Source organism: Dendropsophus ebraccatus, chromosome 13 (genome assembly GCF_027789765.1).
Source record: "Dendropsophus ebraccatus isolate aDenEbr1 chromosome 13, aDenEbr1.pat, whole genome shotgun sequence".
Lineage (NCBI taxonomy): Eukaryota > Metazoa > Chordata > Amphibia > Anura > Hylidae > Dendropsophus > Dendropsophus ebraccatus.
In genome coordinates this window covers 15,572,650-15,588,103 of record NC_091466.1, presented here as the reverse complement: position 1 = coordinate 15,588,103, position 15,454 = coordinate 15,572,650, and the positions used below count along the sequence as shown (strand labels likewise).

The 15,454-nt window shown below is 42.7% G+C and overlaps 1 protein-coding gene and 1 long non-coding RNA gene across 6 annotated transcripts in view; one reads left to right on the top strand and one right to left on the bottom strand.

The window, feature by feature from the left end:
* The window catches only part of LOC138770762 (uncharacterized), an 85,955-nt gene extending 76,671 nt beyond the window's left edge, over nucleotides 1-9,284 (top strand). For both annotated transcript variants that reach the window (XR_011359497.1, XR_011359496.1), the window contains exons 4-5: nucleotides 5,006-5,133; nucleotides 6,347-9,284. This is a non-coding gene — a long non-coding RNA (uncharacterized lncRNA). The remainder of the gene's footprint in view (nucleotides 1-5,005; nucleotides 5,134-6,346) is intronic.
* The window catches only part of IGSF9 (immunoglobulin superfamily member 9), a 65,041-nt gene continuing 50,158 nt past the window's right edge, over nucleotides 572-15,454 (bottom strand). For all 4 annotated transcript variants that reach the window (XM_069949974.1, XM_069949976.1, XM_069949975.1 and 1 more), the window contains 5 exons: nucleotides 12,302-12,475; nucleotides 8,615-8,660; nucleotides 6,370-7,920; nucleotides 4,982-5,118; nucleotides 572-2,484 (listed from right to left, as the gene is read on the bottom strand). In XM_069949974.1, the coding sequence (XP_069806075.1) occupies nucleotides 2,264-2,484; nucleotides 4,982-5,118; nucleotides 6,370-7,920; nucleotides 8,615-8,660; nucleotides 12,302-12,475 (2,129 nt within the window). In that variant the 3' untranslated portion in view covers nucleotides 572-2,263. The remainder of the gene's footprint in view (nucleotides 2,485-4,981; nucleotides 5,119-6,369; nucleotides 7,921-8,614; nucleotides 8,661-12,301; nucleotides 12,476-15,454) is intronic.

Below are 15,454 nucleotides of genomic sequence, written 5' to 3'. Positions count from 1 at the left end.
GTTTTATGACAAAAATCTAAAAAAAGACATAAAAGTTTTAGTAGCCCATCCTTAGTTATGCTGCCTCCTGGTCACGTCCCAGTCTGTCTATGTAAAAATGCTGCGCTAAATGTAAAACGGTGGGTAGATACAGTATGGACAAAAATACTTTTTTTGTCTTTTTGACAATTTACTCTAAATTAAATAATTTTGCACAAAATAAAATAAAAAATACTTAGTTTTTTTTGATACGCAGATCCTTTTGTCACATGAGCCGTGTCATCACTGTATTTACTGAAGATAAAACTGTATCTGATAACATCCATATACATTGCTTTTTTACAGAATGGGGTTGTACATGAACATAAGTAGAGATGATCGAACAGCGGAAAATCTTAGGTGCTATAGAACTCGAACCTTGTTGAACCTTCCGCATTTGATTCCCGATGCCTTCCCGATCCGTGGGGAAGGAGGAGACAGCCCGGGTACCGCCTGGAATTCCAGGATTCAGCCTAGGTAATAGGTTGTATCCCGGAATTCTAGGCGGTACCCGGGCTGTCTCCTCCTTCCCCGTGGATCGGGAAGGCATCGGGAATCAAATGCAGAAGGTTAGTCAAGGTTCGAGTTCTATTCGATCATCTCTAATAATAAGCAGACAGGTTCTTGCAACCACCTGTGCATCCCAACCCAAGTCTAGACAGGGACTGTTTGAAGCAACCTAAGAATTGTCCTTGGTGACTGACCCAATGGCTATACATTCCAAGAAATCCAATTTTAAATAATGCGGAAAAAAAAAGTATGAGGCACACTCCGCCTCATGTCTCCGCACTGTCAAAAATTCCTCGTAGTTTCATAAGCCGTCGTCTTTATGATTGATTCAGCCTGTCCGCAGTGAATAAGCCACAGTTATGTTCTAATAGAAATGATACTGTGTATACAACAACCCATTAATCATGTCATAAGAATGATTAATGGAGTCGTAATACAGAACTGATCTTGGAATAACGTGACTGCCTAAAAAAATTCTAATAGTTTATTAAGTGCTAGCAACTGCCTGCACCTAGGACATACAACAGAACCAAATCCATGAACGCTGGTGGTCTTTAGCTCTGGATTTCAGGGAGGGGTCCTGATCCAGGGTCTCCCTTGATTTTAACCTTCACATGCCCCCAATAGGGCATTTTCCAGGGGTTTATTATCTGAACAAAACAAACCCTTCCAGTGAATATTTAACACTGGTTGAATAAAATATAAATTTTTTATGATATTTCAACTTCTGCAACCAAGTGGGAGAGACATGTTAATAATTTGGCCAATATGACCAACAACAAACATCCGTGTCAGGATTGTGTGCGGCTCCTCTTTTGTGCTCGCTTCTCCGACTTGGATTTCTTACCTATAATGCGGAGAATGATGGATGTATCTGCAGCTTCCAATCGCATCACAGTTTTTATTTAATTAATTCTACTGATCGCAATAGTCAGCATTTTAAATAATAAGCCCCAATAGACTCTCTAAGGAGTATACAAATAGTACAAGAACTTCATCAGGATAAAGGAACCATGACTTCTGGCAGTGAAGATGTTAATCTGAAAGATTGGTTCTAAGGGAATGTGGTCAAGCTGGGAGCTAAGGAGGAAAGTTATGAAAGGTTTCAGCTGCCTTTGTCTCCCTGGGGAAACCTCCACAATCCAACAAAGATGTTTGCACCAAAGTTTATGCTAAAATTTCTTCCAATATTCATGTACAGAGATATCCATAAAAACACACACCTCTCTGTCTGAGAATGCAGTAAATGACAGCAAAATAAAAAATGAGATGCATCTTTGAGGCAATTTTTCACACAACTGGCTACTTTGTATCTCAGTTAACAGTTTCTCCACTTAACATGTGGACATGTTGCAATGCATGATAGAAATACTATTTGTAATGGAAAGTTTAGGCCCTTTGACATCACAGCCAGTGGTCCTAATGGATTTAAAAATGATTCAGTTTGGATAGATTTTAGGTATATTCTATAATTTTACACACCTTTAAAAATTCATTTTTGTTTTGTGGAACCGCCATGGGAGCAGAGATGGTGCCATAGTTTTTTTTCTCCTCCATCACAGCATTAGTTTTATACTGACTGACAATAACCCTGATGTTTATTTGGCCGGTATTGGTAAACACAATGGTAAACTCAGACTAGAGATGAAAATACCCCTGATAATGACCTCAATAACAGTGTCCCTTCTGGTCTTGTTGCACATAAATGTTCCAGTCTAGGGAACAGTAATGGGGGTCATAACAGTGTCGCCTGTTCGAAACATTCTTCGTAGTCCTTGTTCCTTGTGTGTATTTTCTGTGCTGCCTGTCTACGCCTCTGATATTCTAAAAACTCCTCCTTCAAGGCTGCACAACGTTCTTCCGGGCTGGACAAAGCCTGAGGGTAACGGCTATCCAGCGCGTCCACTGGTCCCGTACCAGCCGGGCATGGAGCTGCCTCGGAAGGAAGCTTTATATCTGCAGAAGACAACACAATGTTTTAGTACATTAATTCATTCTTCCACATCCCACCCCACCCATCCCACTTCTTTGCCAACAGAGGCTTAGCCTGTCCATGTACAGAGATTTAAGTACGATGACTATTTCCTCCATACACCGTGCCACCACATGTCTGTATTTATAGTGCACTACAGTATATGATACTTTATTCATGTGACTGGACAATTTTCCTTCGTTCTCTAGGCATCCAATTACTTTTTTTTGGAGGGCAAAAATATTTTCAGGAACATAAAGCAATAATACAGTCATTTTAGAAAAGTATATTCCACTGACGCTGAGACCAATGCAACTGAATATGTTGAATACATAGCGTGTACCATCCAATAATTCTCTAGTCAAGTCCCTACTTGCAGATTTTGGCTCATGCCATCACTGTTCCATGATCAAGCAATACAAATACAGGGTAATTTAATGGACAATAAGCTTGTCACCGGGTGTATGAGGGGATGGAAAGTTTCTAAGCCGCCTTCTCTTTGGCAAGGGAGGTTCTATATCCCCAAGGAGCGATTACTGTAATTATACACAGATTGATGTTTTTCTTGTAAAACCCTTTCGAGATGTTGTCTTGTTCTGTTCTAAGCCCTGGGCCATGTCAGAAGGCATCCATGTTTTTTCCATGAAAGAGCTAGCCTATCCCATGTGGGACCCTTAGCTCGAGCAAGCCTGTTTGTTTAGAAAGAAGTCCAGGGAGGAAGCTGTCTGCTAAGTGTTCTATGAACAGCCAAGCTTTGCCCAAATAGGAGAAACCAAAACAAGGAAGTGACTACTCTTGTACTCAAATGGTGGTCACCCATTAAGAGTCAAAGAAGTGCTATGCACATCCTGCAAAAGGTACTCTGGGTGCATGTGAAACGAATTATATATTGATGGGATAAAAGTTAGCCACATACATTAGTTGATCAAACTAACCAACCATCAGCCCCGAGAAACGGAATAGCATGGAGGAATCTTGACTCTCCGCGACAACTGGCGGAGGAAACAGCTGTCAGACAAATAAGCAGTTGGCTGATATCTATCTCATGTATAAAGGTAGCCATAGTTTGGCTAAGAGTTAATGTGTTTGGAATGGACCTCTGGCTGTGGTTTATCCTAAAAACAAAGTTTGGGCCTCCTGATCCGCTTTTCCCCCAACTTCATCTTCATCGGGGACAGAGACTGGAGGATCTTGTACATATGAGATGGTCCCGATGAAATGGGGACCTTCCCTACTGGTGTCTAAAGTGTAGGGATGTCTGAAAGGGGTTGTCTGGGGAGCAGAAGTTGGCTCGGCACCCACTTCCTATATATCCTGATTATCACATAGAGACTACCAAAGCTGCCTGTGTCCAATGGGAGTTAGAGATAGTACCAGGGGTTAAACGCCAGCTTAATTTATAGACATTAGGGAAAGAAAATTTGGAAGACAGCTCACACAAATTGGAAATAGGGGGGAAGGCATATAAAAGGGGAGATATACATAGGCTGTTTACAAGTGTTGAGGAAGAAAAGCCCCAGAAACAAACTGCAAAGGCTGTAAAAGAGAAACTAAACAAAATCGATAATAAAAGACCTATAGAGGAGATATTTTTGCAAGGCAAGTTTTGTTTAGAAAAATGCTTTAAAGATGCCCATAGCCTTTGAAGACAGCTTTAAGCTTTCCTTATCTCATACATACTAGGTCAAGTGCCCATAACTTTAATTTGGGATGTGGGTTCATATTTTTTAGTTCCATTTAATTCAATGTTAGCCAGCTTAACATGAAGATAGTCAAATTTACTGAAGATCATACGCTTCTCTCCATGTGACACTTCCACCTAATGTCTTGTGATGCAGCTTTGTTATGTGACTGCACATTGATTTGTGACCTTTAGACTGAAGCTTGCGCTACCATCAAATCCGTTTGTTTTTTTTTCTTCACTGGGAAATAGCAGGGCCCCGATCAGGATTTCCTGGCAATCCCCACACTTAGCTTCTTGGAATCCTCAGCGTGTGGCCCTTCAGTACCCCCCACGGGATAGCCTAACATTTCCCCTTACAGATACTATATGACAAGACCCGTTGTTGTTGTTGTCATCCGGAATAAAGCAGAGAGGAGGGGGCGGTGATCTCTGTAGCTAACCAGTATTCTATACCCAGAGGACTCCCAGCTGGATGATCATTTTAATTCAATTTGACTGCACAATTAAGTGAACTGGTAACTTCATAGACTGCAAGTAAGAGAATGGAAAAATCTATTGGTGTGGTCATAAGAAATGCACTTTTAGGCCATGCTGTGAGGCTTTCCTCTCCATTCACTTCCAAAGCTACATTCAGAATGTTGATTTTCCATTACCAGAAAGTAGTGCACTGTAGAGGGCATGGACCATTGGTTACATGTCTGACAGCCTACACCATTGATCAGTTACAAAGCACTGGATATGACTAGGGTGGAAGACTTTATCCTGAAAAAAAATAAAACCAATAATGATCAACTCACTTTGTCTTTCTACCTCCCCCGCAGAGATGGTTTGGCCGCTGTTTCCGCTACGATAGACTTGGAGAGCATCCAGAAGATCAACTTCCAGGGTAAACTCCGAGTCCCATTCGTAGTTCTCATCCACTGATGTATTCCTCCTGTCCACAGCACAGGTAAATCATTAGAATTTTGTATTTGAAACATTTTAATGGATTTTTTTCAAAACATATTTTTGTTAATATCTTTTAAAAATTGCTCATCCAACTTATAATTTATTTATTTTTTACACTGAATGGTGAATAAAGATGAGCGAACTTACAGGAAGTTTGGGTTTGTCTGAACCTGAACTCTCGACATTTGATTCCTGGTGGCTGGAGAACATGGAAGCAGCCCGGCAGCTCCCTAGAAAACATGAATAAAGTAATAGACTGTTTTCCAGGCAGTCCTAGGGCTGCACCCAACTTCTCCAGCCACCGGTTATCTAGGATTAGAAAAGCATAGCTTCTAGAAACAGCACCATACCGGTCCTAAGGTTGTACATAGTATGACAACTCGGCTTAAAGGAGAATTTTTATTAAAGTATTGTATTACCCCCCCTAAAAGTTATACAAATCACCAATATACACTTATTATGGGAAATGCTTATAAAGTGCTTTTTTTTCCCCCGCGCTTACTACTGCATCAAGGCTTCACATCCTGGATAAAATGGTGATGTCACGACCAGACTCCCAGAGCTGTGCAGGCTGTGGCTGCTGGAGAGGGTGATGGCAGGGGGACAATGAGGGACACAGGGCACTGGAGGGACACTGAGTATCCCTCTGCCATCATCCTCTCTAGCAGCCACAGCCCGCACACCTCTGGGAGTCGGGTTGTGACATCACAATGTTATCCAGGAAGTGACATCACTATTTTAACCAGGAAGTGACATCACCATGTTATCCAGGAAGTGACATCACCATGTTATCCAGGAAGTGACATCACCATGTTATCCAGGAAGTGAAGCCTTGATGCAGTAGTAAGTGCAGGGAAAAAGCACTTTATAAGCATTTCCTGTAATAAGTGTATATTGGTGATTTGTATAACTTTGGGGGGGGGGGGGGGGGTAATACAATACTTAAATAAAAATTTTCACTGGACACAAACTGAGGATAATCCACTTAATGTCTTTATTATATGGTCAATACTCCAAAACTCATGTTATTCTCAGTTGTGCGTGGAATCACAGATTGCCTAAATGTTGAAATTGCTTGAAATTGCTAAGCGTTAACAAAATAATACAGGAACGACAATACAACGAGGACTACCACCAGAATAACAGAGCATATCTAGTCAATCAGCAAGTCTCTTAGGCAGCCATAAGTTAATTTTCTTCTATATCTTTTCTAGAGCATACCAGCTATCTTGCTTACCTGTTGCTTACAGTAGCCAACAAAGAGTCCTTTCTGTGTCTATAGTCCTCTGCACTGGAGCCCTGGGAGCCCCCTCCACTGTACCAGCTAGATGTTTCACCTAAAGGTGAGTTGAGGTAGCTGCCCCCCACAGACTGTGCCAAAGATGGGGGTCTAAGGAACGAAACACTCCCTCTGCCACTGCTCTGGCTGGTGAGACTGCTCCGCATTACCTTCTCCGAGCCATGCAAAAAGATAGATCTGTCTACCGGAGGCCTTTGTTTTTCCAGAGCATGGAAGTCTGTGAACACGGAGAGCGGCTGGTCCTTTAAAGGACACTCAAAATGAGAATTATGGTGGCCAACTCTACTATCCAGGAGGGCATTTCCATGGTCCCAGTGTGCTCTTTGCCCTACCTTTAAACGTTCAGCATTTTCTGGTGGTTGAGTCCACATGAGGCTACCAGGTAAGATTGCTTTAGCAGGCCCCAAGTTAGGCTCCGGTGGTTTAAGAAATGACTTTACAGGCACAGATTGCTCTGGTTTGCAGCTCAAGTAGTCAAGAGACAATAACTGGTGGGGGGCACAGGGAGATTCTTCCTTACGAACCCCACTTGTGCCATCAACATCCATTAATGTCCTATCATCCATATGTACATTATTAGAAGTATCTTTGTTATCAGTCTCTGAAGAGCCAGTCTCTGATGATCTGGTCTGTGCCTCGTCTTCCACAGGCCAGTCTCCGTCCACGCTCATCTCCTTGAAGAAAGGTAAACTCAAGTACTGGAGGATGCCACTCTGTGTGGACAAGCTATGTCTCAGTTGGCTTGCTTGGTCACTGAGACCTAAGGGTTTTTGTAACAGTAAAGAAGGTGCTCTAATAACTGTGCTCAATGACGAGAAACAGTCAGTCTCTGATTCTCGGAGTGTAGAAATGGTCCTCTCTAAATTACCTTCCGTCTGAGCTGATTCTCCACATCGTGCCTCTTCTACCTGACTATAAGGAAGAGCCACGGCAGAGGTCACCGGACTAATGTCTGGAATACGAAAGGGTTTTGCCTCATCCAAAGGACTACTGCTGCAACCAAAGTATCTGCCTTGACGGTAACCTGAATCTCTTGCTTCCTTACGAGCCTGCCCTGTAGCCTTTGGTCTCATTTTCACTTCGTCCCTCCAGGATTCTGAAGGTCGATCAGGTAGTTGGCAAACCTGCAAGTATGTTTTGGCCTGCGAACATTGGCTCAGGTCAGATGAGTCCCTGGCATTGAACTCTGGATAGAGATCAGTCTCCGTCACGTATGGAAAGCCTCGGATGCTCCCTCTGTTTGGCCGAGTGTCCGTCTCTACCACAAATCGCCCATCAGGTCCACGGCTTATCCTCTCCAAAGGAACGCACTCTCCAACGTTACTCTCGTAAATGGTGTATCTGCCAACTGTGCTGCTTCCATGGTTCACACCAAGGTTATTCACAGTCTTCTCGCCCAAGTGGAGAGACTTACGGAAGCTTTCGTATGGTGATACTTGGAGCTTGAGCCTCACGAGACTGTCGGGGCTGTTAGAACCATTAGTATTTCTGAGAGATAAAAAATAAAAGTAAAACAATCATTTTAACAAAACTACTTTAAAATATTAAAAAATAGAGAATAGGGTGAAAAATGTAACTAAAAAGGAGCATTCCAGCTAATGACTAATGTGTGCTAAGCTAAAAGACAGAGTATAAAATCTTCACGACTATTGTTCTGCAGTGTAACATTTCATTGAGGATGCAAGTTACTGTTGATCAATTTCATAGCCGATTCATAATCTTGACAAAGACAGGACAGGAATAAGAGTCCACATCTCCAGTATAAGACTGGCAACTGTTTGACAAAAGTTAACCCATAGCAACCCACCGCTGCTGCGGATTAAGTCACCAAATTGTTACTAGAAAAATTTTGTCAAATTTTTTTTTTCTAATCAAAGATTTCATAGTTTATTGCAATTGTTTAAGAAAGTGAAACCTTTTTAAAGAGGGCCTCAAAGTCACCATGATCCTACTACAGGTCAACACTAAAGGTCTGTGTGACTGTGAAGGAGATGCATGATCATGAGGACACAATATAGACTTGCAACCACCATGTGTCTACCCAAGCAGGATCTACCGGTCGTTGACTGGTGGTTGGAGCGAAAAGACATAAAGGAAATAAAAAAAGGCAATGATCGCAGCTACAGACGGGCAGCATGAAATGAGTGAACGGGAAGTGACGTATGAGCATGAAGACACTTACTGTGAAGGAGAAGCTTTCTTGGGTTGGGAGAAGACCATTGGTGCATCTGGAAGGTTATGAGAACACAACAGGGATCAATGAGGAGCAGAACTCGAGCCAATGTGACCTGTACGTATAGTGACCTACTTATCATCTTGATGTTATCTAAGCTATCCAAAGAACTTAATCCTAAATACACGTGGATCTAACCCAAGCCAAGGCGTCTTAAAAGCCTCCGATTTAAAATCTGTATTGTACATAAACAGCTCTATTAGCTTAACAACCTGAGAGGACCGTTCCAAATTGACCCTTTACTAGAAGCCTCGGCAAAATTAAAAAAATATTGAGTTTTGAGTTAGCAAAAGTATCAAAAAGTTTGATAGTATCCACCACATTACTACAGTTACTTTCTCTCTGGTGGCTGAAAATAAAACCTGAAACTCAACTGGCTGCTATGGGCAACACCGCCAACAATCATCTGCACTAGTCTTCATACCGGAGAGCCAATGTGCATGTGTAGCAATGCGAAGTTTGTCCAACACTCATTGTGCCATGTGTTAATGCAAGTTACGTTTACTCATGCGCGAAGGATGCAATAGAACAAAATTCAGCATTGCTACATCCGTACTCTTTGCAATTCACGTCTAGCTTTTCTCCTCATACAATACACCAGATGAGATGAGGCTGCTGTTTTCTGGAGGAAGGCGTTTTCAAAAAATTAAGAGGTAGCGCCAAGGATTGGATCTAAGCTACATGGTATGTGTTCCAAAGTCATTTATCGTCTACTGGAAATCTACGACCATACTTTTGATTTCTGGTTATCTATTCCCAGCTACTAGATGCGATTAGCTACTAGCTACTGAAAATCTATCATTCATAGATTAGAAGTTGCTGTCTTGTAACAAATAAAGTAATTATAGCAAAACCTAAGCATCATGGGCTAATAACAGGGATAATAGACCATCGTAAACCACTCTAAGGGTGTGTTCACACCTACAGGATCCGCAGCAGATCTGCAGCAGATCCGTAGCAGATTTGATGGTGCAGATTTGATGCTGTGTTCAGTTATTTAAATGAAATCTGCTGCGGATCCGCAGCAGAAAATACGCTGCGGATCCGGTAAGTGTGAACAATACCCTTAACCATAGAAGCAGAAGTAAACCTATGTGATATTAAGGGTTTCTGTTAAACCATCTATGTGACATGGATCTCGAAAATATTTGGTCCTCTATGCTCCAGATCTACTGATATGAATGTTCCAACATGTTTAATAGTATGAAAGGGGGCATGCGGGGTGAACACAAAAGCAGGGGCCACATAATGTACACAGCAAAATAAAAAAAACTGAGCCCACGTAGGCTGGGTGCATATTCCATAATCCAAAAATAAAGTAATAATACAATGTTCGGGTGGAGCCGATGAATGGGAGACAATACAGCACGATGGTAGCACCGCATTCATGCACATTTGCAGTCATGGAGTAATGGAATGATTCGAGTGGAGCCTCTGGTCTGAAGACAAGGGTTGTATATTCGTCAGGAAAACAATGAGATACCTTACATTTCTGATGAACTAAATATTTGGAAAGTGAGCATGAATTATGACTTTGGGCTGTAATATGTCTAAACTAGCAGCGGATTCCTTTGGGCGGTAGCTCTAAAGCCTTTAGATGAGACAATAATACAGTCACTGTAGAAATCCAAACTCTAGTACGTCTTTTATACATTTTGTACTAGTACGTGTGCTAGATCCTAATTCTCCAGGACGTCATCTTAACTAGAGATGATCGAACGTCGGAAAATCTTAGGTTCGATCAAACTCGAACATTTTTTAACGTGCAACATTCCCGATGCCTTCCCGGTACATGGGGAAGGAGGGGACAGCCCGAGTACCTCCTGGAATTCCGGGATACAGCCTAGGTAATAGGCTGTATCCCAGAATTCCAGGCGGTACTCGGGCTGTCTCCTCCTCCCCCACGGACTGGGAAGGCATCGGGAATCAAATGCTGCACGTTCGAAAAAAATGTTCGAGTTCGATCGAACCTAAGATTTCCCGATGTTTGAGCATCTCTAATCTTAACCCACAAAAAGCTAAAACAGGGATGGGGAACCTTCGGCCCTCCAGTTGTTGCAAAACTGCAATTCCTATTATGCCTGGACAGCAGAGGCTTTAGCTTTGGATGTCCAGGCATGATGGGAATTTAAATTTTGCAACGATTGAAGACTCCCCATACATAAGCTAGAGTGACAAACTTTATTTTACTAAGGCAATTGATTGTATACCTGAGCGCCTTTATTAGGTTTACCCACATTTACTAAAGCCGTCTAGTTCTTAGAGCGTGTTAACTTACACTAGACAAATAAAGAATGTGCCAGATTAATCAAAGTGTCCCGGGCTGTTTGACAACTCTGTCATTTTTTTACACTGTTTAGTCTAAGTTTAGACTGATTATTAGTCGGTTTACACAGTGTCAGAAGTCTGGCACATTTTCGCAGTAAGCCACACCCCTACTGGGCAAGATGGAGGTATTTCTAAAACGCATAATAAAAGGTGGGGTGCAAAATGTGTTAAAAATCATTATTTACAGTCGACTGTATTCAGCAGGGAAGCTTTCTTACCTATAACTTGTTAGTGTAAATTTAACATCTAGGAGACCCAGTCTCACGTTGTCGTACCTTATATAATGAATACAGACAGAAAAGATTTGCCCTGCTTCAGATAATGACATCTACTTTATTAATTTTTTTATGGATTGTTATTAAAAATGTACAGTTTCTTTGACCCACATGAGAATGCCTCTGACTATTGAATACAACAGAGATTTGCCACTGGTAAAAAAAAACTTGGGGGCTCGTCCGGGATATTAAGCCGATTTTTAATGCTTGGAAATAATAATCAAAACGGATGCAGACATTACTGTACAATAGTGTAGATGTATCTATGGCCAACCTAATTTGGACCACATCCTCTCACTTTCCTTATCAACATTCATAACATTTGAGCTATATAGGTATATCTTTCCACTTTTTACTGTATAGTTCAACATGGATCTGGAACAGTTACTCAAAGATAGCAGTCACGTCCCATCTTTTACTTGGAGTGGCCTATAGTGTGAGAAAACCTGCTTGCAATGGGCATGTGCTCTAATTTTCTTTTAAACTTGTTTAATCCATTAGTAGGATTCTCTAGACCTATCCAAGCCATGTTACATATCTAATGTCAGACTATCTCCCACCTCACTTCCTATCCCAAATATTTATGCCTGGTCTATGGAAGTACTGTAACCATTCCTTCACATTACATATTCCTGACATCATGCTGTAGACCCATACTCCCTGCTATCACAAATTATACATCTTGCCAGGCAAACCGAATTCATATCCATATACTTCCCACTACATCTTCTAGGCCATGGCTCTCCAAACTGCCGCCCTCCAACATTTCCCATCATGCCTGGACAGCCAAATCCAAAGCTTTAGCTGTCCAGGCTTGATGGGAGTTGTAGTTTCACAACAGCTGGAGGCCCGCAGTTTGGAGGCCCATGTTCTAGGCAGACATATCTGCCATGGATTACACAGCCTGGATCCTGACTATGGGTAAGGAAAGAAGTAATGTAACTGTATCCTCATCTTACACGTTGCAAAAGAAACTTGTGATGTTGTGGAGCCCTTATAGCTAGCTAGTTGAATGGTTCTTTTCCTATCTTACCTTGCTGCCTCCGTTTACGTCTGCGCCTTGCTCTGCGCCGGTTCATCAAACAGGCCACGATGGTGCTGAGGATGATTGCCAGGGTAAGGAAACAGACCCCTCCGACCACACCCGCCATCAGGGACTTCTGCTGGACCTCGGGATGCTCTGTCTGCGATGGGTATACTCTCATTCCTGTATAACAGTTCAGCACAAGGTGTTATTGGCCAAGTCCGGCTCATCACACGGAGACAAGAAACATCATGGATTGTGTCCACCATGAACAGGGAATAATGTGTTTGTGTGTAACAACTTTATTAGATGTTGGAATACTTTAATATTTTTCATGGTTTTTCTTTGTATAGAGTGTAGTATATTATATCCTATGGAATAGAGACGACTTTGGATCTTGGGATAAGGCCCTAAGCCGTCACATAGTATATATTTGTTTTCATGCATGAACACAATTTTATACAATTATGAGTATTCCCTTGTAGAAACATTCTTTGGCAGAGAACTGTATAACTTTAGTAGAACTTTACGTGACCATTGTCTTGGGTGGCTGCCAGACACTAATGCAGTAGCTATGGAACAGGAGGGCAATGGGAGCAGGGAGCTTAGTCTTTTCTCACCGACTCCAGCTCACAAGTCGACTGTTTATGGAAATCTTTAACAATTGCTTATTTTTTCTTCCCCATGTATAAAATGCAATAACTACAGCAGTCAGAGTATGGAATGGTAGAAACGCTCATGTCAAACGCAGGGCTTGTTACAATATCATAGCCATAATGCCACTGTACAAATACTGCACTTAGTGCTATAATCCAAAACCAATGCCTTGCCAATAAAAATAAATAATAGGCAGCAAATATTTCACGGTCTTTGTAGAATAGGATTGGGTTGACTACATTGGCATATGCGGTGTGTGATAGTGTTCCCAAACCTGTCGCAAAACTATGACCCCCATCATGTAAGGATAGCCGCAGGCTGGGGAACAGTGGTGTAATAGGATTTTAACATTGGAAAAGTTATATACATATTTGGGGGACTTTCAAATTTGAAGATTTGTACTGTACAACAATAGCTAAGGGATTAATGCAGGCATGTCCAAAGTCCGGCCCGCGGGCCATTTGCGGCCCACGTTCCGAACTTTTACGGCCCCCCAGGTATCCGGCAGCAACAGATACCTTGCGCCACGCCACTCTAGTGCACAGAAAAGGAAAGCCGAAATCTCGCGATGTCCGAGATTTCGGCTTTCCTTTCCCGTGCACTAGAGCAGTGTTTTTCAACCAGTGTGCCGCGGGCGCCGTCCCCCTCACCTACTGGCCCGGACGTGCTCCTCCAATCAGGGAAGACCAGGAGCGTGGTACGCCACGCACCACGCTCCCGGTCTCCCCTGATTGGAGGAGCACGTCTGGGCCAGTAGGTGAGGGGGACGGCATCCGCGGCGAGCATCTCAGGGAAGGTGAGCAGGGATGGGGGAGAAACAGGAGAGAAGTAGGGGGGAGAGAAACATGGGGATGGGGGAGAAACAGTAGAGAAGCAGGGGGGAAAGAAACATGGGGATGGGGGAGAAACAGGAGAGAAGCAGGGGGGAGAGAAACATGGGGATGGGGGAGAAGCAGGGGGGAGAGAAACATGGGGATGGGGGAGAAGAAGGGGGGAGAGAAACATGGGGATGGGGGAGAAGCAGGGGGGAGAGAAACATGAGGATGGGGGAGAAGCAGGGGGGAGAGAAACATGAGGATGGGGGAGAAACAGGGGGGAGAGAAACATGGGGATAGGAGAGAAGCAGGGGGGAGAGAAACATGAGGATGGGGGAGAAGCAAGGGGGAGAGAAACATGAGGATGGGGGAGAAACGGGGGAGAGAAAAATGGGGATGGGGGAGAAACAGGGAGGAGAGAAACATGAGGATGGGGGAGAAGCAAGGGGGAGAGAAACATGAGGATGGGGGAGAAACAGGGGGGAGAGAAACATGGGGAGGGGGGAGAGAAACATGGGGATGGGGGAGAAACAGGGGGGAGAGAAACATGGGGATGGGGGAGAAGCAGGGGGGAGAGAAACATGGGGATGGGGGAGAAGCAGGGGGAGAGAAACATGGGGATGGGGGAGAAGCAGGGGGGAGAGAAACATGGGGATGGGGGAGAAACAGGGGAGAGAAGCAGGGGGGAGAGAAAAACATGGAGATGGGGGAGAGAAACAGGGATATCCCTTTTGTGTTTATCGAAACAGGCCCAGGTTTCACACTGAGTGTGTATAAATACATTTAGAATCTATATTATTAACTATATGTATAATATGTACTGTTTTAGTGTCATTTTGTGCCATTTTGGTTGGTGGTGTGCCCCGGGATTTTTTAAGTATAAAAAGTGTGCCGTTTTCAATAAACTTTGTAAAAAAAAGTTTATTTGCATTCATTTTATTGGTCCAAAGAATGTCAAGCAAAATGGTCGGCCCTCGCACATGTTCACTTCATCAAATTTGGCACTCTTCGAAAAAAGTTTGGACATGCCTGGATTAATGGATGTGAATGAAATCATGGGCCTACCATGCATACATACTGTCTGGAATCTGATTCCATGCACAGCAGCTGTAAGAATGTCCTATAAACTGAATATCTAGAAAATATGTTAGATGATACTGGAGGTAAATGTACACCCATTAAATGGCCCCTTAAATGCATGATACTTATAGTCTCCTTATACAGCCTTGGTTCCTGGCTGCTTAGTGTATGGTTGCAGTGCCATCCAGTGGCAAATCCTGTCAGTACAGTGTAAAAGTCTGGAAGAACATGAATGTATGTTACCACAATTTTATATCTATCTGTTGTTTCTATACTCTTTGTTAACCCATATGTTAGCTTGTTGTAAAAACATGTTAACTTTACTGTTGGCACTAAAGTCAGTGCTTATAGATTTTCTCTTTTGTAATATGTTCTTAAAAATAATAATAAAAACATTGAACCAGAAAAACTAATACTATAAAAAAGTTCATTGTATTCAGTATTCTGTGTGGCCGGTAGGTTTATGTCAGAGCTACTGCCAGAGGACGGCCATTTTTTAAAATTCATTTTTGGCTATTACCTCTGCGTCGGAGCTTGTTTTTGCATCGACTTTTTGTTTCCTTATCCCAGCCTTGCAGGAGTTGTTAGTTTTTTCAATGACATAACCATT